This window comes from Trichechus manatus, unplaced genomic scaffold (assembly GCF_000243295.1).
Source record: "Trichechus manatus latirostris isolate Lorelei unplaced genomic scaffold, TriManLat1.0 scaffold00030, whole genome shotgun sequence".
In the NCBI taxonomy this organism is placed as follows: domain Eukaryota; kingdom Metazoa; phylum Chordata; class Mammalia; order Sirenia; family Trichechidae; genus Trichechus; species Trichechus manatus.
This window is the reverse complement of record NW_004443966.1, coordinates 3348809-3371643: the sequence shown is the minus strand read 5'-3', so window position 1 is coordinate 3371643 and position 22835 is coordinate 3348809. Positions and strand designations below refer to the sequence as shown.

At 46.3% G+C, this 22835-nt stretch overlaps 1 protein-coding gene across 1 annotated transcript in view; it reads right to left on the bottom strand.

The window, feature by feature from the left end:
* Window positions 1-8926: 8926 nt before the first annotated feature.
* MYZAP (myocardial zonula adherens protein) overlaps window positions 8927-22835 on the bottom strand; it is a 96264-nt gene continuing 82355 nt past the window's right edge. The window contains exons 12-13 of the mRNA XM_023729670.1: window positions 19042-19142; window positions 8927-10034 (exon numbers count right to left, since the gene is read on the bottom strand). Of these exons, the coding sequence (XP_023585438.1) occupies window positions 9938-10034; window positions 19042-19142 (198 nt within the window). The 3' untranslated portion in view covers window positions 8927-9937. The remainder of the gene's footprint in view (window positions 10035-19041; window positions 19143-22835) is intronic.

The following is a 22835-nucleotide window of genomic DNA, read 5'->3' as shown; positions in this document are numbered from 1 at the left end:
TTGTTTTAACAGCATATAGGACAATAAAGATGATCCAGATCAGAGATGGGGGAGGATCGTTATTCTCAATTCTTTTTCTTTTTTGGCAAGGCAAGCAGGGTGTGGGGAGGTTAACGAGCACCCAGGGGCAACCTCTAAATTGCCAGTTTCAAGATGAATAGACGTTGATAGCGGCTCTGTCAGCTGAAACGCCTTCCCCCTCTTGTCTGGCTGCCTCAGTCAGGCGCCTTTCATATTTGTGGCACCTCGGAATGTCATTCCATGCCTAGTCTGTTGCCCGCTTGGACTTGGGCCTCCTTCTACCCACGCCCCCGCCACCCCCCCACGCCTCTGAAGTCATTAACTTCTTCGGGCCTCAGTTTCCTCCCCTCTAAAAGGACGGTATTAAACCAGATAAACTCCAAGATGCCTTTCAGCACTTGCATTGTGTGATTCCAACATGATTAATATTGTAAGACATTCTTTGGCAACATCTGCATCTATTTAAGCTCATAAATGTTGAGAAGAAATATTTGGTATGCAGTAAACCAGGGAGCAGGTAGCTCCCTTTAAAGAAATACTCACCCTGCATTGATGAAGTTTCAGGTTTTATCAGCCTTTGCTGTACTCCCGTCACTGTCCATATCTTATGGAGCTGGATAATGTTTTCCATCAGGTAGAATTCTTGGCCATAATTTAATTTTTTTTAATCTAATGGATGACAGCTCTGAGTAATTTAAGATTATTTATGAGGTTAAAAAAAAAAACCTGAAGTTGTCAAAATAGCAGAAGACAAGCAAACGATAATAAATAATTTGGGAGGAACAGCACTTGAAGCAGACTGCAGAAAAAGGTAGTTTGAAAGACTAAGTATTATTTAGTTACAATGCAGGAGCCCTCGGGTGATGCCAAAGGTTAATGAGCTCAGCTGCTAACAGAAAGGTTGGAGGTTCAAGTCCACCCAGAAGCTCTTGGGAAGAGGTCTATCTACTTATCAAAAAAATCAGTCACTGAAAACCCTATGGAGCACGATTCTACTTTGAGATCACCATGAGTCGGAATTGACTTGATAGCAGCTGGGGAAAAACAGAAAAGTTATAACGCACAGAAAAAATCAAGGGTCCCAAATTGTGGATCTTTGACCAAGTCCAGCCTACAGATGGGTTTGTTTGGCAGCACAGAGTTTTTCAAAATCATGAATTTGAGTGACGTCAGAATGAGCACGTACTTACAGCACAAGGGAGCACCCCCTCATCCACTCCCATTGTCCCATTGCAGACCCTTTACGCCAGGTCACCGGCACTTGAGTTTGGGTGTGTGATGTAAGTGCAAAGGAAGAGTTTACTAACCTGCCCCTTTTCCTTTCTGAGAGGCCACAGTGAATACTGCAGGAACTCTGTAGGTTACTATAGTCAAAGATACATCCTTGTGACAGAAGTGTTCTTTAGCCTCCAAATCTCAGTTTTGTAAGGTCTTCTATGTTTAAGAATCCTCCCAAATTGTTCTCAGATACTTCATAGAATTAATGTTCCCCCAGGCAATAAGCTTCATCAAGACTACATTTTTTCTCTAGAATCAAGTATAAAAAATAAAGTTTAATTCAATGACTACCTTAGCAGGCCCATCTACAAGGAAGGACTCAGCCCTTTCTGGGAGGAAAATCAGTTTCCTTGCTTTATAGTGAGACTAGTAAGTGGCCTGTTCAAAGGATATAATCCTGTCATTTTGAACAATTCCTAAAGGAATTGTTTGCAACCACATCAAGCATTACATAGCCATTGTTTACAAAGCTTGATTTAACATTTTTGTCTATAACGAAAGCCATTTTAAAAGGTCAAAGAAAATCATGAATCTTTACCAAGGCCGTGGAAACGTTAGCATCTTTACGACTCTATTTTCCATTTTAAATGCTGTGTCTGGGATTTTGTTACAAAATTTAAAAAAAGGTCAGCTTGAGACAACCCTAATTTCCTTACTCCCAGCCCCCCAAAAATGTTTAAATCCATTTGTGGGTACCATAAAGACATTTTATTTTAGGATTGGTCCACAAAGCAACCCATTAAGTTTTTCAGGCGGGGTGTGTTTGGTTTAGGAGGTGGCAAGTTAAGAGGAAAGGGGAGAATTAAAATATTTGCAAGATGTCATTAATCTCCAGCAGGAGTCTAGAGTTGTTGTTTCTCCCCCTCGCCCCCGCCCCCCCACTTTATTTCAGAACGAATCCAGCTTTCTGTTATTTGGCTCAGAAAAGTCTTAAATCTGTAACAAGAGAATAACTTCCTGTTCTCAAGGGTATGGCTGCCAAAGAAAACATTTACAAGAAAAGTCCCAGGCCCCAAAAATTGCCTACTAATTATTTCTCAACCCCCCTCCCAGTCCTCATTCAGGAAGGTGAATGCTGTAAATGCTCCATGTAAAAACCCTAAAGTATGTGTTGAAAAATTAAGAGAAAACCCCCAAGAATTGTTTGTCATTTATTTATATTTTATTGCATCCAAATTACACCAGTTTTATGGCCCATGGGCCCAAATTAATGCTTCTTATAATATTTTGTTCAGGATTCCACAAAGATTATACTATACCTTCATCAAAACACATTATGTAAGTTTATACCTAGGACTTTTCCAGCTAAGAAGGAAACGAGCGGTCCCTGACAGGCAGGAGCTGGCCTGGGACCACTACCAGCCAGACCATGGTGCTGTTAGCAGCTGGCCTAAGACTCACAGCTGAGGCTTGGCATTCTCCTTGCTGATCTATAGCTTCAATGCAATCCCAGTCAACACCCCTGCAGCCCTTTTGTAGAAACCGACAGACTATAAAATTCACATGGAAATGCAGAGGACCTAGAATTGCCAAAACAATATTGAAAAAGAAGAACCTAGCTGGAGGGCATACGCTACCTGACTTCAAGGCTTATGATAAAGCTACAGTAGTCAAGACAGTGTGGTATTGGCATCAAGACAGGCAAATAAATAGACTAGAAAGTACAGAAATAGACGTTTGCATATACGGCCAATTGATTTTCAGCAATGGCTCCAAGGGCCATGCAGTGGAGAGTGGACATCCTCAGGACATCCACATTCCAAACAGTACTTGGATTGATCCTTCACACCATGTATTAGCTGTCTCCTGTTGCATAAGGCTTTGCCTCCACGTTCAGCAGCTGTATCCCTCTGGTCTCTTTGCTCTCAAACCGTCTTTCCAGAATCTCGTCTTCAGTCTCTTCTGCATCTTCCCTGCCCTGACGAAGTCAAACGGGATGAGCCTCAGTTCCCAGATGAGGACAAGGAGGCTGCAATTTGTTTACTCTCCTGTTTATGCAACCACCTTTTCTGCCCTATGCTTCCTTCTGCATAAACCCCATTCGCTAGTATTCATCAATCCAATCAACCAGGATTCATGAAAGGAGGCTTGGTGGTACACTGGTTAAAGCGCTTGGCTGCTAACCGAAAGGTTGGCCGTTTGAACTCACCAGCTGCTCGGTGGGAGAAAGATGTGGCAGTCTGCTTCCGTAAAGATTACAGCCTTGTAAACCCAATGGGGCAGTTCCACCCTGTCCTAGAGGGTCACTAGGAGTCAGAAGCAACGGCAATGGGTGTGTGTGCAGTGTTCGCTAATCTCTAATATACGCCCAGTAAGACGGAATCCCTGGGTTTGCGAATACTCACAGTGCAACACCACCTTTCCAGTACTGGTGGTACTAACACCAAACCCAAACCAAGCCCATTCCCACTGGGTCGATCCCGACTCATGGTGAGCATATACGACCGGCTAAAACTGCCCCATAGTGTTTCTAAAGAGCCTTGGTGGCGCAGTGGTTAAGTGCTCGGCTGCCAACCAAAAGGTTGGGGTTCGAACCCACCAGATGCTCCACAAGAGAAAGATGTGGTAGTCTTCCCACCAGCCTTGGAAACCCTGTGGGGCAGTTCTCATTGTCCTATAGGTTCTTTATGACTTAGATTCGACTTGACAGCAATAGGTTTCATCTTTATGGAAGCAGACTGCCATATCTTTCTCCCATGGAGCGGCTGTTGGGTTCAAACCATCAACCTTCTGGTTGGCAGCCAAGTGCTTAACCATTGAGCAACCGGGGCTCCTTAGTAGTACTAATACCAAAAAAACCAAACCCATTGCCACTGAGTCAATTCCGACTCACAGAGACCTTATAGGACAGACTAGAACTGCCCCATAGGGTTTCCAAGGAGCGGCTGGTGGATTCGTGCTGCTGACCTTTTGGTGAGCAGCCAAGCTCTTAACCACTGCGCCACCAGGGCTCCAGGAGAACTAATAACAGGTGTCAGTTACTGGTGCAACGGTGGGAAATTCATCCCTGCTATTTCTCATGCTCCACACGACAGTCTTACTCTGGGGATGCAATTCCACGTGTCATAGGCAAAGCTGCTTCCTGGGGCAGCCAGCAATGTTTCCTCATTGCATTAAAACCCTCACAAAGGCAGGAGGAAAACAAAGAAAACAAAAAAACCCAGAAAATAGTGAGAAGTTTACTTTTGCTACTGGAACGACCGATTAGACTGTTGCTTCGGAGGTCTCTTTCGGCTGTAATACTGCATAGTTATGAGAGTATGTAAAGACCAGATGTATTAACCGGGCTCACGTTTTCACCTACTGGTAGCCTCTTGAAGGTTTTGCACATTTTCTTCAAAATGATTTACCATCTGTAGAGTTTTTTTTTCTTATTATCGTGGAACAATACACAATAACATAAAATTTTCCGTTGTAACCACTTTAAAGTGTACAATTCGGCAGCTTTAAGCGCCTTCACAATGTTGTTCTTCCATCAGCGCTGTCTAGTTCCAGAACTCTCGCATCACCCCAAAAAGGAGACCCATACCCATTAGCAGTCACTCCCATCCTCCCCTCTAACCAGCCCCTGGCAACCACCAGTCTGCTTTCTGTCCCCACCTAGGGCCTCCTCAGGCCTCCCACCCGTGTTCTGGAGCAGACAGGCCGGGCTGGTTTCAGGGAACGTTCATATCTCTGTGTGTTTCCATTTCCTTATCCACAAAATGGCGCTGACAACATCTTCTTCCTCATAGACTCTTGTGAAGATTCAGTGTATGTCTGCTGTGTCTGACTCAGGAACTCTTGGTGCCTTTACTTCCCCCCAGCCAGGATTCTTTCTGGAAGACTTTCATTTGTAGATTTCTTCATGCTTATCAAAGTATGGAATGTGTCCCCTCTAAGTGGCTGGAAGGACACGAAATGGACTTGATGATCAAGCATTAGATGAAGAAGAGCAGAAAAGAAGGGGCTGAAAAAGAAGTCCTCCTGGGATTCAGAGACAAAAGACGTCAGGAGGGGCCGGACCTACCGGGAAAGGCTTTGGAGGGGGCGAGAGACTCGAAGTCCCTGTCTGCGTCTCCTCAGCATCTGACTCAGTAGCTGGTACGTGCTGGTTGAACTGAACTGAGTCTCAGGTCTGGGTGTCAAGAAGATCAGCATAGCCTGAGCCAGGACAGAAAGAAATCCTGCCCTTCCTGTCACCCCCCTAATCCCCCAGCCCACATACACACACTGACACACCCCAGCCCTACCAGGGACCAGCCTGGAGATCCCGGAGCAAGCAGATGGCATTTGCTCGGGGGCAGGTGGGCACCCAGAGCAAACACACAGGCCAGCTCAGGGGGGGTCATGGTTGGTGTGCCCTCCAGAGGGGGCACCCTGTCACACCACCCGACTCCAAGAGCTTCCCAGGCCTTCTTCTCTCTCCCTGGCTGGCCCCGAAATCATCCTAGCGGGCATGCCCCCCCCAGACTAAAACCCCAACCCAGGCCTAAGGCCCCCTGGCTAGTTTTCTGACTCCGTGGAAGGCAGGGGCGGGCCTCCTTTGGCGGCTGGCTCTTGCTTCTGGCTCACCAAGCAGCAGGCCCCGATTCCTGGGCCCTGGGGGACACCGCTCCTTCTGACCCCAGTCCTGTTTCCACTCTCTGGGCCCAGGGACGCCTACAAGCCTGCAGCCCACACCTGCGCGGTCCATGAGCTTAGCTATTCAAAGGCAATATCCTGAAGGAACTTGTCTCACTGCCTGTTTGGGGGATGTGTCTGCCTAAAGACAGCACTTTATACACTCTTCATTTCTCCCTCCCAGTGTTGGCAAAGGGATCAGGAAACCATACGCTCATCCTGTTGGTGACTTTCAACGGGTCCACGTATCCAGGCCAAAGTGGACTGTATGCATGAAACGACTTAAAATGTGCATAACTTTCGATCTCGCGGTTCCTTCTCTAGGACTTGATCCTGGGAAAACAGACAAGTGTACGCAGACGTGTGTACAAGATGGTTCATCAAAGGACTCTGCTTAAAAACAATCCTCAAAATGCCAGCATTAGGGGATAGGTCGAGTAATTATGGTACATCAATAAAATGGAATCCAATTAACTGTAAGACACAATGGTATCGGTCTATATTTATTGATATAAAAGAATGATCACAAGTGAAAAGTGGTTACAAAGGTACGTAATGCTAATAAACCAGTTGTCCAATTGATTCTGATTCACGCTGACCCCATGTGTGTCAGAGTAGAACTGTGCTCCATAGGGTTTTCAGTGCCTGATTTTTTTGGAAATAGATTGCCAGGCCTTTCTTCCAAGGCACCTCTGGGCGGACTCCAAGCTTTCGGTTAGCGGCCAAGAGGGTTAACTGTTTGCACCACCCTGAGACTCCCATAATGATAATAAGCAACTTTTATTAAGTGCTTACGATGTGCCAAGCATAGTCTAAGACCTTCGCGTGTGTTAAGTCATTTAATCTTCACAACAACTTCCATTCGGAAAGAAAGGTCATTTTCCCGTTTTACAGGGGCTCAGGGAGGTTCCGTGACATGCCCAAGGCACACACTACTGAGCAGTGGCCGGACTTCGCGGCAGAGGGTCACATTGTTTAACAAACAAAACAAAGTAAACAGTATAGGGCTTTGTGTGTGTGTTTAAAAAGTCTAGGAGGATTGAAATGAAAATATTAACTGAGGCATTATTCTAAAGTATTTTTATTTTGGTATTTTTTAAAAAACACAATACTTTAAATTCCCGGCCTTTAAAAAAATGATTTCTGTGAGATGAATGTACTATGTGATATCAGAGCTCATTCCCCAATTCTACCCAGCACCCAGGCTCGTGAAGAGGTTGATGAACGCAGGCTGTCGGATGGAGGGTCGGGATCACTAGCTAACTTCGACAGGGATCTCAAGGATCGGCTCTCTTTCGGTCTCTTCCATCTGCAGTCTGTCCTATCTCGGACCGCTCGAGGTAGCCTTTCTGCAGACGTACTGAAGAAACGCAAGGGCCAGACAGGGACCACCTCTGATGCTGTGGAACGGCCCCGGGCCTTCTTCAGATTTAAAGTTACTCAGTTTTTCTTTTGTCTTTTTCTGGCTTGTCTTAAGAAAGAAAGGAGGGGATGTGGAAGTGTTTGTGGAGAAGTTTTTCCTTTCTGCTTTGGTCTCCTTAAAAGGGACATGTTTAAGCCATTGCGTTTCATTTAGAAACTGCTTCTGTTACCCATAGCCGATCCCGCTTGGTGCGGCTTCTCATCAATACAGGCGCCCGAGGCGAGGAGAGAGCGAGAGCGTTTACTGCAAGCGGGCAGGCAAAGAGCAAGCGGGAGTACACCTCAAATCCAGCTCCCTGAGCACAGGGAGGCAGAGCCTGTCATACCTTCCCTCACAAGCAGGTACACACAAACGTCATGGGCTACACAGGTTATCAGGGCGGCAGGTGCAGTGAGACAAACGGCATTTTTTCTTTGGCACGTAGGCTAGTAAACTGGGTTTGACTGGCTGGAGCCACACCCAGGGCTCTGAGGACAACGGATGGGGTGGAGCAGGTTCCACTTGGCCTGAGCAGCTCCCAAGGGAGCCACACCACCGCCATCAATTAAGGTTTGGGACTGATAAGGGCTACGCGGTGGCTGTCACTTCCAGATCAGCTTCTCCAGGTCTGGGGGGTTCCCAGGGCCCTCTGCCACTCTCAGAGTCCAGGTTCCCTATCCACTGGTCCCAAGACCTCCCTGTGCCCTAAATGCCCCTCCTTGCTGCTATCCACAGGACAAGGCTTGCTGGTGGCTAGGACATGCCCACTACAGAGAGGACCCGGAGGGTGCAGCCCTTTAACACAAACCTACAGAACGACAACAACCGCTGCCCAGGTGCCGTCCGTGAATCATCTCATCCGGCCATCACGACGGCCTACCAGGTAGGTGTGACTGATCCCAAGCTTTTGGGGATGAAACGGATACTCAGAGAGGTTTTGTTACTTACCAAGCTTCCACAGCCAGGAATTAAATACAGACTTGGCTCCAGAGAAGAGTTTCCTCAGGGTACTCTCCTGCCTCACAGTGACTTACCCAGCTGCATTTCCTTGATGTTTGTTTGTTGACCGATTGATTGATGGACTGGGGTGGGGAGAATAAGGGGTGGGGAGTTTGGGCACGAGGGAGGGAGAATTTAAAAAGGAAAAACAATTTTTGCATTTTGAAACCATGAAAGTACCTCACTCTTTCCAGAAGGTGGGTTACCTAGCTACATTTCAGGGATTAAACACGCACACACACACATATACATACACACACACACTCAGACACATACACAGACACACACAGACACACAGACACACACAAACACACACATACATACACACTCACACACACACTCGCACACACACAGACACACACACACCACACACATACACACATACACAGACACACATAAACACACACAGAGACACACACTCACACATACACTCACACACATACGCACAGAGACACATATACACTCACCCACAGACATACACATATAGACACACACACACAGACACACTCACAGACAGACTTACACACACATACACACACATTCACTACACTATCTTACGGTGTATAAATACTTGTACGGGTCATGACGCTCCCTCCAGCCCTGACTCTGGTCTCTACCCGCCGACACGGCCATGGATGAAACACAGGGATAACACCAGTAGAACAAAATATACGGCATTTATTAAATACCTGTGACATGGGCTATATTCTCAAGGCAGAGCACGCAGGAAGAGATTACTCATTTCACAAAAACACCAGCTAATACCGAAAACATTAAAGACTGACATTTCCACAGCGAACAAAATTCTCTGTAAGCTAAAGTGAGAGAGAAACAAACCACAGGGTGTATAAACACAGTGATTTCAGCTGGCCCGGTGAAGGCACAAGGCACAAATCAAACCACGACCTGGTACGTCAGACTGAAGCTTGGAGATGTCTGGCCCCCGCGAGGACCAGCTCCACCCAGGGCTCCACAAACCCTGCGCAGATCCTTGGGCCCCAGGGGGCACAGCGTCCGCGCGCTGGGAGCCCTTCCCTTCCAGGCTCCCGCTTCCACAGTGGCCCCCCGCTTCCACAGGGCCCCCGCTTTCACAGGGGCCCCCCACTTCCACAGGGGCCCCCGCTTCCACAGGTGCCCCTGCTTCCACAGGTGTCCCCGCTTTCACAGGGGCCCCCCGCTTCCACAGGGGCCCCCGCTCCTGTGGACGGACTCCTCTGTACCAGAGAAATGCCACCTCTAATACTTGTACAGGTAAACAAAACCTTCACACTGTAACAAATGATCCTGACATGGATTTCAGATTAATGTCCTTTTTCCTCCCAACCAAAGTCTAGTAAAACAGAAAATAAACTGTGAGGGAATTCTCCTGACAGGATTTTAGGGTCTGCGCGGGAAACAAACGACCGTACAGTACAGCAGGGTGTGCTGCTTGAGCGTTTGAAACACGGCCTCGTACACCTCTCTCTCCTTCCTCCCCGGCGCCCTCGTGTTCCCTCGTATCTTGGAAGTGGATCAGAACCTCAGCAAGTTCCATTCTGGCTTAACTGTGTATGTGAGGGAGCAAAGGTCACTCTTTCCAGACCTGAAGAGTTCAGGGTCTGCGTCCGTCTGTGAGAAGCGCACTTATGCGGGGGTCTAGGTCAGGGTTCTCTTCATGCTTAACTCCAGGACTCTTGTGTACGGGGTGTAGCTCCTGGAAGGTATTGTGATTTCACGGGTCCTGGCTGGCTGGCTGAGAAGTGGGAAAAGCGGGTCAGGAAGATGAGACAAAATGCTCCATGCTCCTCGTGTGCTTAAGACAAGTCTAGGAGCTGGTTTTCAGCACTTAAAAAGACTGTAATAACACATTTTCCTATTTCATTTCACCATCACTGAGCAACCAGGGAGGCATTGGTCATTCAGTGATAGAATTCTCGCCTTCCGTGCAAGAGACCAGGGTTCGATTCCTGGCCAATGCACCTCATGCACAGCCACCACCCATGTGTCAGTGGAGGCTTGGGTGTTGCTATGATGCTGAGCAGGCTTCAGAGGAGTTGACAGACTAGGAAGGAAGGCCTGGCCATCTAATTCCAAAAACCAGCCAGTGAGAACCCTACGGATCCCGACGGTCTGATCCACAGTTGATCATGCTGCGCGCAGCAGTTTACTCTGCTGTGCATGGGTTGCCTTGAGTCAAGGGCCAACTCGACGGCAGTTAACAATAACAAAGGAGCCATTACTTGAGCAACTCCTAAAAGGCTGTGCTAGGCATCAATGACTCAGAAAAGCACAAAACTGCCTTCAAGGGACATAAATAATTTTAATATGATGTGTTAGGTGCCATGACAGAGACTCACAGAACGGTGCTGGAGATCTCTGTTTGCCCAGCCAGATCCACTCTGCCCCTTCGTCCTGCTCTGTGCCCGGGAAGCTGACCTGGGAGGTCTGTCTCATGGCCTGCTTTGCCCTTCGGCTTCCAGCTGGTTCTGACTAGTTGGGAGAGGCCAGCAAGGGAGCAGAGTGGGAGGACAGAGAGGTCAGGATCTTCCCCCCCCTGCCCAGCCAGGCTGCAGCTTGACTGCTGTTAAGTGGCATTGAGTCGATTTTCAACGTATAGCGACCCCATGTGACAGAGCAGAACTGCCCGGAGGGTTTTCTAGGCTGCTATGAGTTGGAATCGACTCAGTGGCAATAGGTTTGGTTTATTTGTTTTTTTGGTTAATCTTTATGGGAGCAGATTGCTGGGTCTTTCTTCCACGGAGCCACTGGGTGGATTTGAACCACCGATCTTTCGGTTAGCAGCCAAGCGCATAAACACTGCAGCACCAGGGCTCCCCTGCAGCTTGGTAGTTGGCTGCATTCCTCCACCAGAGGCCACAGCTCCCATGGGGCAGTCCTCTCCCCTCGTTCTCATCTACTGCCTTCTCCCAGCCTCTTCAGACCCAGGCTGTAACAGCGTCCACTGTTGCTAGCTCCAGAGTGTGTTTCCCTTACAGCCACTCGAGCGTTTGTAAACAGTGCCTTCATTTAACTCTTCAATCTTCCCTCTCTGCCAGGACGCCAAGCAATACAAGCATGAACATATTATGGGCAAACTGAGGGGAGAAGGGTTTAGCATCACCAGGAGCGCATGGGGAAATCCACGAAGGGAGGGTGGATCCTGAAGGACGCCTCGGCTTTCGTCAATCGAGCGAGGAGGAGACGGGGATTCTAGGCAGAGGGGACAGCAATGCAAAGTCAAGGATGAACATACCTGCCTTGGGCGTGGGATAGGTTTAGTGGGGCTGAAGCAAAGAGTTCATGACAGAAGTGGAAGAAGACGAGGCAAGTGAGACAGGTTGGGGCCCAGGGGAGAAGGTCCCCATGTGCCTCACAAGGAGTTCCGAAGGGGATGTTGTTGTTATTCTGGGTGGCCATTGAATAGATTCTGACTCACAGCGATCCCATGTGACAGAGTGGAACTGCCCCAGAGGGTTGTCTTGGCTGGCATCTTTACAGAAGCAGATCACCAGGTCTGTCTCTAAAGAAGCCGCTGGGTGGGTTTGAACCGCCACTCCAACCCTTCCGTTAACAGCCAAGCACTTAACCGTTGCACCACCCAGGGCTCCTTTCAGACGGAGATAGGGAGCCACTAGAGGTTTTTAGGGAGAGATGTGATATTTTTATTCTGGCAAGATGACTCTGGCTCACTGCATAGAGGCTAGCCTGGAGGCAAGAAGGTTAAACTCCTGCTGTTTAAGAGGCGAGAGACAATGAGAACCTGAATTATAGCAGTAGCGCTGGAGGTGAGGTAGCAAGGCAAGATCTGGGAGATAGCCGAGAGGTAGAATGAAAAGGATCTGGTGGCTAAGACAGCGACACAAACTCCATTTCTTTTTCCTCCTGGACACATAACTAGACTATACTTCTCCATCCCCCTTGCCATTAGGTGGGCCATGTGACCAAATGGGTGGAAATGATGCACAGGACTTCCACGTTTAGCCTGTAAAAAGCCTCCCACATAACCCTCCATGCCCTCTCTTCCCTTAAACACAGAGAACATGGTGGAGGAACCAGGAGGACTCCAAAGTCCAGGCAGAGTCCCTAGATGGAAGAACCCTGGGTTCCCAGATGACTGTGTGAGCAAAGCCCATGCCAACCTGGCCAGAAGTGTGACATGAGAGAAGTCAGTCTTTACTGCGCAAAGCCACTGAGATCGTGAGCTGCTTGTCACATTGCGTATCCTGACTAACGCAATGACCAGCTGGGTGCGTGAGAGACAAGAGTGAACTCTCTTTCCTCTAACTTCCCCTGTGAACCATTCACAAAGCAGGACGAAGTCTACCTCCTTAACAACTGTTCTGCAACTTCTCTTTTCTACTCCCTTAGCCACAGCCCTGGTTCAAGCCATCGTAATCCAGCTGTGAATTTTGGAATAGTGTCCCCAACGGTCTCCCTGCCTTCTCTCCAAATCCTATTCACTTTGCTTTCAAAGATACTTTCCCAAAAAGACAATTGGTGCATATTACTGTTCTTAAAACTCTTCCAAGTCTCCCCATGGCTTCCGGGCGGAGCACCAACTCCTCGGCATGGTCCAAGCGCCCACCACCATCTCCTTGGTATCTCCTGTCTGACTTTGCCGAGCAGCATACAGTTCCCAGAATTTACTACACTGATTGCTTCACGTCTCTCTGTCTTTCTTGTGCTGTCTCCACCGCCTTGGATATATCCCTAATCATACGGATTTCAAGACTCAAACCAAACATTCATGTCCTCTACAACACTTCCCCTGATCTTGCCCCGCTGGCACGCCCGTTCTCACCCCAGTGACAGAAATGATCAGTCCTTTATGCACTCACAGCTTCCTTGGACAGTGGTGCTCAACCCTGTGCTTCCACCAGGTTCACCTACACTCAAGTTTCCCATTAGTATCACCTCCCATTGCCCTGCGACAATTTCAACCAAAGCGCGGAGAGGAGACAGCTTCTTAAAGGGGCGGATTAGAAGCATGGGGAGAATTTTCAACTTCAAGGGTCTCCCTCCGAGAGATTCAGTATGTCTTCCTTCCTGCCGCCACCCTCCTACCATAACAGGCACCTTGAAAATGACTGTTACACAGCCTTCCAACACAGCCCTGGAAGCATCTTACTGCCCACAGTGGTCTGCTCATCTGTCTCCCCTACGAGGCATGATTTCTGTAAAGGTGTCAACCCCTCATCATTCATCTTCATGACCCCAGCAGTTCACATAGCCCAGGCACTGAGCTATCACTCCACAGATGGATGACAAAGGAAACCAGGGCATGAGAGAGTTTCGAGCAGGAGTGACTGGTCATAATGTCAACTGCCACAGAGCAGAGTCTACAGGAACTATCGATCGGGGGTCCGGGATGACCTAACCAGGCAGTTCAGTGGAGTGCCAGGGGCAGAAGCCAGATGGCAATTTATGCCAACCACTGGGAAATTTCCAAAGAACAGAAATGGTCTCCAGTGACAATATCCTAAAAGCATAACAAGAACAGAAACATTTATAAAGGTCGACCTTCTGGGCTTCAAAAATAGGCTCTCATATCCTTCTAGGAGAGGAAGTGGGATATGTTATTTAGTGAATCACCAGAAACAACAGGATTCTGGGCACACAGATCACCCAGCTACAGGACTGAAATTCAACCATCTTCTTTAACGCATTCAGGCTATTGTTAATTCTGTTTCTCCCTGGGAGACACAATAGTAGAATCAGCAAATGAAGCTTTGACAAAAAACAACTGTGTGTCCTCTGCATCAGCAATATATGAAAACACACACATTTTTAAAAGTACTTACTGTGTACCAGGCACTTATGACCATGAGGAATGTTTTTCATTAAATTGTACCTAAAACCAAAAAACCTGTTGCCGTCAAGTCGATTGTGACTCATAGCGACCCTACAGGACGGAGTAGAACTGCCCCGTAGGGTTTCCAAGGAGCAGCTGGTGGATTTGAACTGCTGACCTTTTGGTTAGCAGCTGAGCTCTTAACCATTGCTCCACCAGGGCTCCCACTAAGTGTACCTACTAAGAAATAATTTATGAGTTTGCTGCCTAAGTCCACAAGCCTTAGAACTTAGCGGGTATCTTTCATTCATTCATCCAATTAACGTTTATGGAGCATCAGCCAAGTACCAGACTAGAGGATGGTACCTAGGGTCCTTGTCACAAGGAGCTCACGGTCCTGGCAGGGACAGGAGAAACGGGGTGGGGGGGGGCAGTAATGAGAGGTGCTTAGTGGCTATGCAAGCAAAGAAAAGGCTGAGTTTGAATTGTCTCATCCCACCCCATTTTCTCAGCAGGACAAATCCACTCCCGAAGCCCACCTTTCTGCCAAAGATTAGACAGGACTATAAAACAAACAGTAACACATGTGAGGAAACTGCTTCTTACTTCAATCAAGTATACAAGACCAAATGCGCAACACCTGCCCCAAAGCAAAGACGAGAAGGCAGGAAGGGACAGGAAAACTGAACAAAAGAGAAACCGAGGTGGAAAGGGGAAGGGGGAGAGCGCTGACACATTGCGAGGATTGCAACCAGTATCACAAAACAATCTGTGCATCAATTTTTTTAAATGAAAAAGTAATCTGTGCTGTAAACTTTCACCTAAAAAACAATAAAAGAATTTTTAACAAAGTAAGTCAATTTAAAAAAAATAGAGTAGCTTTAACTGTTGTTGCTGGGTGCTATGGAGTTGATTCCAACTCATAGTGATCCCATGTGACAGAGCAGAACTGTCCCATAGGGTTTTCTTGGCTGTAATCTTTATGGAAGCCGAGTTGCTGGGTGGGTTCGAACCGCCAACCTTTCAGTGAGCAGTCAAACGTTTAACGGCTGCCCCACCAGGGCTCCTCAGTGCTAACTGACGTCAATGCAGTCAGCCACAGTACAGCAGGTAATACCTGCAGGCATGAGGGGAAACGAGCAGGCATGAGGGGAAACGAGCAGGCATGAGGGGAAACGAGCAGGCATGGGCTGCTCCACAATGAGGCTGTGTGCCCAGAACACAGGGGACCGTGCCGATTCTCAGCTGACAGAGACCTCGTCAGTCACCAAGCCTTCAGAGTTCTACGCACAGTCTAGGGGTTTCAAACCACTCATAGTTTAATTGAAGAGTTCGGTGCATCCTCTAGCACTACGCACTTGATTGGGGTATCAACCCATTTAATAAAATCACTAATTATCACCAATAAAAACTAAGTTAGTGAACTTGTCTCGGCATACCCAAATTCACTTGTGTTTGATACAGTGTTTAACATGTAAAATTAGTTTTGATTTAGATAATATTAGTAACAATAGTTACTAATATAATCAACTTTTTGTTTAGTTAATAAAAATATTATTAGTTAATAATATAAAGTGATTTATTTAATGCTTCACTCCAGTCCAGTTACTGTGCTAAATGCTTCACGCACATGCTTCCATTTAAGCCTCACAGCAACCCTATGAGGTATTGTCATTTTCAGCTCATCTTAAGGAGGAAGGGGTTGAGGCTTTAGAGAGCCTTAAGTAACTGGTCCAAGGCTGTGCTCAGCCAACAGCTGGGTGAGGTGAAAAACGGAACCCAGGCAGCCTGAGACACCCCACCGGACCACGGGGCTGTAGTGCCAAGCTCTTGGTGGAGGAAGGACGGAGGGTGAGCACAAAACCCTTCTGTATGATTGAGGTTCAATTCAATAATTTTATTGATCTAAAAGATGCTGAAAGAATCCGTTTAAAAAATATGCTGGAAAACATGATGTAATCTTTTATTAGTTCCATGCAAGCTTGAAGTCAAGTAAGAACCAGAAATTCTGCTAGCACATACACAGCACAATTCAGCAACTCTCTCTCTATTGTTTTAAAACTATACATGGAACGGCCGCGTGGTAGCAAGAACACAGCCCCAGGACTCTGAAGTTCTGGCTCCAGTGCAGCTTCCAGGGAATTACTTTGTCTCTGAGGGCCTTGATTTTTGTGTCTATAAAACATGGGCGTTAAACTAGACCAGAGGTTTCCAATTTGTTTGTTTTCTGCTTTAATATAGTTTTTAAAAAAAATTTTAATTACTGATTTTGGTGTAAGTTTACACAGCAAATTAGGCTTCCGTTGACAATTTCTACACAAATTGTTCAGCGACATTAGTTACATTTTCCACAATGTGTCATCATTCTCTTTAATGGCATTCTGATTGTTCCATTTCCAGCACTCTAGTTTCCCTGTCCCCTTATCTTCTCATCTTTGTTTTAGGGTAATTGTTGACCTTTGGGTCTTACAGAGATGGTCCAAATTGGTTTTGACTATAGAACTTGGCTTCAAAAAAATCTTACTTGGAATTCAACATATACGGCAGACTAAAAGGTAAGCTACTCAGGTAATTTTTGGGATGTCCTCACCAGCACTCCCTGGCTCCCACCTCTCCCCTATCCCACCTCCGCAGGATCCCAAGACCTCCCCAGGAGCTGTGGCTCAGAGCAAGGCAGCGCCAGGCAGCTCGGGTGAAAAGGTGCTGCGCTGACTTCTCTCTAAACACCCACATTCCGCACCAAGACTCGCGCTGCGTCTTTCACATAGTAGGCACTTCATAAATACTTGTGGGGAAACGAATGACATACTATACTACTCTGCCTTCTCGGAAACACGGATACGGAGTCCCCATTTCCTCTGCTGACTGACCTAGGCAGTTAAAGCACAAAGACAGATCCTGGGGGAAACCAAATGTTACATTTATGGAAAAAGCTGCTTTTACATACTGAGGTGGCTTCCAAGTTCACCGTGGCCATAAGTTACGGGTCTGTCAGCACTTCCATTATGAAAACCGCTTTGTGGTTTCATAACTTAGCCGTAAAAGTTTGCTTCAGGCTGTACTTCAGCATACAAATTGAAAAGCTTATTTTAAGCCAAAATGTGGGAATTAGAAAACAAACAATTTATTGGTTTCAGGCATAGTTCTGAACCCGACTTAGCCGAACAAGATTTATTATGTGGGCAATTAGTGTAGACTAAGCCACTTGGTTCTTGAAAAATAAAAAAGGGGGAAATGACCAAACTATTTCTATTTTACAAGGCATCCCTGAGCGCCATCCATCATTCTTTTTGGCAAGATTTATCATGTACATATACTATAGGCTGATGACACCCAGGCTCAATTTACATTGTCTTTTCCCTGCCCTTATTTTTTTTTTTAACATTTTTGTTAATTACATCAGGATGACAAAATTGCCTTGTTTTTCCCAAAAGTCAAGCAATGGAAATAAGAACATTGTCAAAGAGCTTAACACTGCTTTCAGTAAATTCTTTGAGAATGACAAGTGGCTCATTGGAATGAACAAAAAAGGAAACATCAGCTATGAGTAAAACTAGCAAGGTAAGGGGACACAGCGGTGGGGGGCAGTGGGGGACAGCGGTGGGGGGCAGTGGGGAGACAGTGGTGGGGGGCAGTGGGGGGACAGCGGTGGGGGGACTGGTAGAATTCACGCCTTCCGTGCAGGAGACCTGGGCTCCCTTCCCGGCCAGTACACCTCATGCGCAGCCACCACCCGTCTGTCAGTGGGGGTTTGCCTGTTGCTATGATGCTGAACAGGTTTCAGTGGAACTTCCAGACTAAGACTAGGAAGAAAGTCCTGGTGACCTACTTCTGAATGTCAGCCAGTGAAAACTCTGTAGATCACAACAGTCTATCCCACTGAGCACTGAGTAGCCATCAGGCCAACTCAAGGGCAAAAAAGCAACAGCAACAACACACCATGGTAGGTTGGAAGCGACCTGAGAAGTCACTGGTCAGACTTCTGAGTTTACAGGTTAGGAAACCCAGGCTCCTGGGATGAGAGACCTGCCTGCCAGTACTCTGCTTCTGGCAACTACAGTAAGAACCCGTGTTCCTTATCCTAAGTCAGTGGCTCATCACTGTTCCTTCCCACCAGATGGAACCATGCCAGCTTCCAGGGGTCTACGTTTTTCTGGGCTACTCATGCCTGACACAATACACGCATATGGTCCCAAATACACAAGAACAGACACTCCCACACACAGTGGGCCAGCACGTGGTGACGCTGATTACCTAAATCACATGCCACGTGAGATTAGGGTCCTTGGGGTAAACCTGTGTTCTGCCCTCTTTGGCCAAGCACAGTACTGAGCGTGTAGAGCCAGTGGGTCAGCTACCAAAGGCAGGTTACTGGGTCACAGCCTGTAACCTCACACAGAGGACACCCAGGCAAATAGGTCGGCCCTCCAGCTCGGCAATGCAACTGGGCGAGCCAGTCTATAGTTATCGAACATCTGCTCTGACAGCACCCTGCTATGGTACTGGGGTCAGAATCGTTCTGTTCAAAATTCAGACCCTCTCACCTCTATATTACTAATACACCTTGTAAGTCTCTCTCACAGTGTTATAAATGTCTGCTTACCTATCTGTCTCCCCCACCCAGGCTGCACTCTGGGACAGGAACCAAATCTCATTCCTCTCTATACCACAGCTGTCTGGCACAAGGAAGATACTCAGAGATGTTGAATGAATGAATGAATGAATGAATGCACTCACTAATAGGGCCAACCTCTCCCTAAAGTGGCTGCCCAGGTCTCTCCTTCGCTGTCCCCTCACCCTGCATAGTGCTCCAGCTTCCGCGGAAACCAGCAGACTCCTCAGCAGACACCACTTACCTTTACAGAGAGGTTTTTGATAGAAAAAATGAAATTCTGGTAATAAGAGCCCAATAAAGTATTTCTTAAGTCAAAGAGGAATTCGCGTCAGAAAAACAGGAAATTCCTGATACCTGGGTAGAAGGTCACAGCCCACGCCGACATCTCTCGTTTCCACATCGGTCTTGGGCTGGGTTTCTATTAAATAGTCCAACCTGCTTTGGAGTTCATTATTCTAGGGATGAGAACGAAAGGTACTTAGTAAAGCAAATATGTTTCCCCACAAATAGGTGTGATACAATTGATCTGCAGTATCTGGGTTTTTCCCGTGGCGCGGACATCTATGGCAACATATTTACTGAGCACCTAGAAGACCCTCTGGGGCAGTTATACTCTGTCACACGGGGTCACTGAGTCGAAATCGACTTGATGACACCTAACAACGACAAGCAGCCCATAGTAGATGTTAAAGAAATAGTCACTGAATATTGACGGAATCTTTACAGAGAGCTTTCTGTTTGTGTGGATACATATGTATCCAATTTTACATAAATGAAAAGAAACTAAATACCCTAAACTGTACTATAAACCGCTTTTTTTCCCCCACTAAACAATTGGTTGGGGTTATCTTTCCACGCTTATTAGTTTCATTTTTATGTCAACAAACTATTTTAATGCATTCATAGCATTCTATTATATGGACATATTTATTTAACTAGTATCTTATTGATGAGTGTTTAAGTATTTATCTTTTTTTTTTGCAATTATAAATGAGGTGCAGGTCAACTTTTAACACCCCCTCATTAAACTATAAAATGAGTAAGTCTATTAATTTTATTTAGTGGGAAATACCTCTCTAACTTAATAATTCCTTATTTCATAGGTGTGAAGAATTCTGAATCCCAAACGTATAAAGTAGAACAAGCCAATGGGGACTAAAATTAGCATTTTTGAATAGCTTTTTTCCAGGCCAGAGCCAAATATTACACAGTTTGATGATTAGATGCTCAGGAATTGGAAGTTTGCCCCATGAGGGAAATGAAGGTCAATGAAGCAAAAGAAGTGAAGATGTTGAAATGAAACAGATGAACGGAGGGTCTAGATTCCGAAAAGAGAAAACACAAACATTTTTCGTAAAAACGTTGATAGTGGTTATCTCTGTGTGTTGAGAATTGGGGTTTTTTTTTTTTTTTTTTAAAGTTCTTCTATACATTTTTATGTAATTTACTGTATTTTTCTATCATGAGGCAACAACCATGCCTATTTTCTTCGCTGTATCCTTGAAGCATGACACGTAGGAGATGCTCGATAAATATTTATTGAATAAATAGATGTATACATGTTTTACAACGAGCATATTATGTGCATAACCAGAAAAAAGTCGAGCATTTGTTTTTGCTTTTTAAAGTTGAAGTCAAAGTTGGAATATGATTCTGAGATACTAGTTACCACATGGAACTAGTGTTACTATGGAAACAGAAGCGCATCTGTTTTACAAGGAATATGGGTGATAGTACAATAGCTCCTGCTTTGAATGGCTGATTCCAAGGAGCGAGTGGCAGCTCTTATACAAACCTGTGTCCTGTAGAATGTAAAGGTCTACAGATCCCTTCTGATAAATAGGAAATGGTGTCAAGAAGAGAATACTTTCCAGCTGCCCTAGCAGACGACAAGCCACGGCAGATCTATGGCTCTGGGTCTATCACCTGGTTCTCCGTATGGGAGAAGGGTGCTGGCTTACAGCCAGGGAGACAACAACATCCATTCGCACACACAGCTTCCCCAGCAACATCTGGCCTCCCCATTCGCAAGGAAAGAGGGAGGCAGAAGAGGCCTGCCCTTTGACAAGCTCCGCAATCCCACGGCCTTATCCCTTCTTGGGGTAAAGACTGTAATCATGAGGATTTCACAGATTGCTGGGTCTGGGACCTACAGTTAGGGGGCATGAAAGACAAAGTTAGTTGGTATACAGTGAATAGTGGGGCAGATAGCCCAAAATCCTTGGTCCTATTTCATGAAAACTCTATGAGTGCACATCAGATACCTACAGAAGCACAGAAACTAAAATTTTTTAGACTCATGAAAATTTAATGCATCAGTAAAAAAAAAAAAAAAAAAAAAATTATTGGGTATCTACTATGTATCAGACCGCATGTGAAACTGGGTGAGGGACCATAGTTAGCACCTAAAGGGATGAGTGTGGCATGATTTCCAACCTGAGGAGCTCAATCTCATGGTAGGTATAGATAAGTAAGCTGAAAATAACAGAACAATGTGATAAATGCCATGTCAGGGGGGATTCAGAGGGGACACTTAACTCAAAATGGGGAGAGGAGCTGGATTGTCCATGAGGGGTTCCTGGAGGTAGTCAAGGGAAAGAGAGGAAGAAAAAGCCATGGGGATGAGTATTGCAGACTTGTGCAGACATACTGGGCTGAGAACAGGCAGGTGGGCGAGAGTTGGTTACCAAGGGCTAGGCATGCCAATACAAGGAGCTTACACCCTACCCCATAAAGGCAAGGTCAGAACTCAATTTTATTTTAATCACTTGAGCTCCCAAGTGAAAACTGGATTGGAGGGAAATAAGACTAGAGACAGGAAGACCAGTCAGGGAGGCCACTGCAATATCCTGCTGAAAGAGTGAGAGCTGCACCTCCAGTATAGAGCAGTGGGTGTTTAACAAATGATCCTCCTGCAAATAAAAGCTATCAACTCGGTACAAAAGACCAAACACAGCGACTGAGGTCTCTGGAAACTGAACAAAGATGGGCACATCCTGAAGGGCAGGTGAAACTTGGAGCCGGCGACAAGCGTAAAATGTTTTGTCTTCCTTTCGGCTTCTGTGTTTGTTTGCAGCTTTGCCCCGAGAGCAGCACAGCCATGGTGGTGGCAGCAGAAGGACGGTAAAAATTCAAGAGAAAGACCATCATTCTAGCAGAAGGGACCAGGAGAGGGAACCCAGGATAACCCGGGCCACCAAAAGTGAGAGCAAGGCCGAAAGAGAGAATCAGAGAAGGGGGTAACCCCAAATTCTGTATACAGACCATGAAAGTCTGGGACAAATGGAAAGAAATTCCCAGCCAAGGCTTAAAGATCCGTCCAGGTAGCCACCGACTTACAACACGTTTGCGTTTCGGTGAACCACACTTACCACCATCCGTTTGTTTCGTTTCGTACATCTTATCGTTAGGAATATGTTCTACTTACAGCGTTGCGGTGTATAGTTTGCTGAGGTTATCATTCTCAGATGTTCACTCACAGACGTTCAGTTTTGTGATTTACCATTCAAAACTGCTGTATAGATTTAATTTTCTAAACTAAATCAGGGGCTTCAGTTGCTTGAAACATGGACCCAAACACTGATTACTTTGCTAAAGTCGACAGGCAGATTTGGGGAGCAGTGAGATGTTACCACGTAACACATAAAGAAAACAAGAAAAGGACCACAGAGACAACTCTCACTAATTTTCTGACTAGAAACGCCATCCTCATTCCCAGGGAATCCAGATGATCCAGAACCTTCCACAAGTGGAGTTATTACCGCAACTGACAAAATGACACCGTCATCCAACTCTGCTTCTTTGTTGGAGTAATTTTTATGATTCATGTATTTTTTTGTGTAGGTATGTGTTAAAATATACCTGCAAGTTTATTGGAAATACGCTAATATTTCCAACCCCTCAAAGATAAATAAGGATAGAATTTATAAAGACACTGATAATAAAAGGCAATAATAATGTAAACAAACAGAAATGAGGTATTTGCCTTATGTCAGAACTGACTTACGACGCAGTGGTCGGAAAGGAGCCTGGTTGTGAACCGGGGGCTACCTGTACTGAGACCTGAGATACCACCCAGCACAGGACCGCAGGGTGCAGTTGGATCTAACCAACTGAGATACCACCCAGCACAGGACCGCAGGGTGCAG